The sequence below is a fragment of the Anser anser genome (assembly GCF_964211835.1).
Source record: "Anser anser genome assembly, contig: HAP1_SCAFFOLD_51, whole genome shotgun sequence".
In the NCBI taxonomy this organism is placed as follows: domain Eukaryota; kingdom Metazoa; phylum Chordata; class Aves; order Anseriformes; family Anatidae; genus Anser; species Anser anser.
The window spans coordinates 1,031,380-1,034,287 of NW_028154169.1; the positions used below are offsets into that span (position 1 = coordinate 1,031,380).

Below are 2,908 nucleotides of genomic sequence, written 5' to 3' on the forward strand. Positions count from 1 at the left end.
GGTGCTACGAGGACACCATAAGAGCCAGTGGGACATGCTGACAGGGAGCAAGGCTAGCTCTTTACGGGGCTGCACTAGAGGCAGCGGGGGCCACCCAGACTCTTACCCACTGTGCACTGGGCATCAGGGCCACCTTTCCTGGGCCTTGGTCTCCCCGTCATCACTGCCTACACTTTTCTGCACTAACAAGTCCATGGGGAGGCTTTGTCAGTAATGTCCCTCAGTGGCACCGTTAACACTGGGAGAGGCTTTGGAGTTTGCATCAGACTTGGACTACTTGAGAAGCTGCTTCAGCCACCCACGAGCAGCTCCTGTGCCAGGCGCAGCAGGGCTGGGGGCACTGCGTGCAGCTGGCATGGGGAGAGGAGAGGAGGGGGAGAGAGGTTCAGGGCAGCCTGGCATAGAAAAGCAGGGGAGAGCTGGCAGAGGGAGAAATCCTCACAGCCACCTCCCCACGGTAAGTGTCTGGGTGCAGGGCAATGCCGCTGCGCACCCTGCCAGGCTTTCCTGGAGCTGGCACAGCCCTCAGGCGATGGCAGCTGTCAGGAGGACGCTCGGTGTTGGAGTTGAAGGGCACGCAGGGCTTGTGTGCTGCAGGGTGAGCGTGCAGGGCCCGAAGGCTCCTTGTCTTGGGGCCGGCTGCAGGCTGTGCAGCCGGGGGTGCAGGCAGGGGTGCCCAGGGCTGTGGTGCAGAGCAGGGTCCCTGCTGTGCCCCAGGGGCTGTGTGGCGGGGCAGGGCCTCTGCCGCCTGCCAGGCTCAGCACTCAGCCTGCCCGGGGAGCTGCCCAGGGGCTGCGGGGAGCAGCTGCGGCTGGAAGGAGCCCCCCTGGCACGGCACGGCACGGCACGGCAGGGTCCTGCTGCTGCCCAGAGCCTGCTGCCTGGGGCAGGCTGCTCACAGCCCCACACCTCCCCAGGGCACTGCACAGCAGAAATGCCCACTAAGAGCTACCTGAAGGCAGTGCACTTTTTAGAATCTGCTTCGTTTTCCTGCCCATGTGCTGAGGCAGAAGGATGGCAATGGAGTAGGAACATCTGTACTAGAGACTAAGGCTCCTTGAGCATTGCTGCTGCTCTGAGGCACCTCACAAACCTCTGCATACAGACGGTACCGACATCACCTTTGTTGTTTCTTAGGGAAGTATTTGACCTTCTCCTCACGTCCTGCAGCAGGGACATGTCCCTGGCCTGTGGACTTCTCAGATCACTCCTGGTTCCCTTTTACCTGTTGCTGCAGACCAGGAATTGCTGCTGCACAGTGAGGCAGTGTTTTGGTTTGTGTGGTGTTTGTTGAGTCATTCAATGGATTGCAGTCAAAGAAGTCCTTAAATTTTGCACAGTCTCTGCTTCTTTTGGACAGGCTCCCTTGCTCCGAGGCAAGAAATGTGTAACAGCAGCTCCATCACCGAGTTCCTCCTACTACCATTCGTAGACTCGCGGGAGCTGCAGCTCCTGCACTTCGCGCTCTTCCTGGGCATCTACCTGGCTGCCCTCCTAGGCAATGGGGTCATCATCACAGTCGTAGCCTGCGACCACCGCCTCCACACCCCCATGTACTTCTTCCTCCTCAACCTCGCCCTCCTCGACCTGGGCTCCATCTCCGCTTCTGTCCCCAAAGCCATGGCCAATTTCCTCTGGGACACCAGGGACATTTCCTACCCAGGATGTGCTGTACAGCTCTTTTTGCTAGTCTTTTTGATTTCAGCAGAGTTATCTCTTCTCACCATCATGGCCTACGACCGCTACATCGCCATCTGCCAGCCCCTGCACTACGGGACCCTCCTGGGCACCAGAGCCTGTGCCACCATGGCAGCAGCTGCCTGGGGCAGTGGCTTTCTCCACGCTGTGCTGCACACTGCCAATACATTTTCACTGCCTCTCTGCAATGGCAATTCCCTCAACCAGTTCTTCTGTGAAATCCCCCAGATCCTCAAGCTCTCCTGCTCAGACTCCTACCTAAGGGAAGTTCATGTTCTTGTGGTTACTGCTTTTCTATTTGGGAGTTGTTTTATTTTCATTGCTCTGTCATATGTGCAGATCTTCAGGGCCGTGCTGAAGATCCCGTCCCAGCAGGGACGGCACAAAGCCTTTTCCACGTGCCTCCCTCACCTGGCTGTGGTCTCCCTCTTTATGAGCACCATCATGTTTGCCCAACTGAAGCCCCCCTCCATATCCTCCCCATCCCTGGACCTGGTGCTGGCAGTCCTGTATGCAGTGGTGCCTCCAGCAGTGAACCCCCTCATCTACAGCATGAGGAACCAGGAGCTCAAGAATGCCATACGGACACTGATGACCAGGTGCTTTTCATAACCAATAAACATTCTTGCCTCTCTTCTTCTGAGAACACCTGAAAACGTTACTCACGATAGGCCATGCCTGCCCTTTTTTCTTGTGTTGCTGGTACTTTCCACTAATATTCTGAGTAATTTTGTTCACTTAGAAATAATATTCTTCATTTTGGTTTTCCATTTAAACCAAATAAAGTAACATTTTTTTCTTATATCGTTCCTCCAGGGCCTTTACTGTAGCTGCACGGACAGTTCCTGTGTGCAGAGGTGGAGGGAAAAAGAGTCGTGGCCCAGCAGTCCAGCCCGGGAGCACCAGCACTGGGTCCATGCAGAGCTGCTCTCCTGCCACTGCCACCCTCTCCTGCTGAGCCCTGCTGGCGGTGTAAGGCCTGGCTGCTCCTGCAGCTTGGTGCCAGTGCTGCTGTGTGGCCATGCTGGGACCGCAGGCAGGGACAGGCAGTGGGCACTTGAGTGACACAGCTGGCCTCCCCCAAGGGAGACATGGGAACAGAAACCCTTTGGTGCTGCTGCTACCTGCAGGCACATCGTATGCACATGGAGAGAGGAACAAGAGCGAGCACAAAGGCCATCAGCTATCCCTAGGGGTGTCATGAAGACCA

General features: G+C 56.7%; 1 protein-coding gene across 1 annotated transcript; it reads left to right on the top strand.

Annotated features, from left to right (window-relative positions):
• The first annotated feature begins 225 nt into the window (after positions 1-225).
• On the top strand, positions 226-2,409 carry LOC310890448 (olfactory receptor 14C36-like). The gene has a single exon (XM_083852804.1). It carries the CDS (start codon positions 1,384-1,386, stop codon positions 2,308-2,310), a length of 927 nt encoding a protein of 308 aa, XP_083708930.1. The 5' UTR covers positions 226-1,383; the 3' UTR covers positions 2,311-2,409.
• Positions 2,410-2,908: the final 499 nt, after the last annotated feature.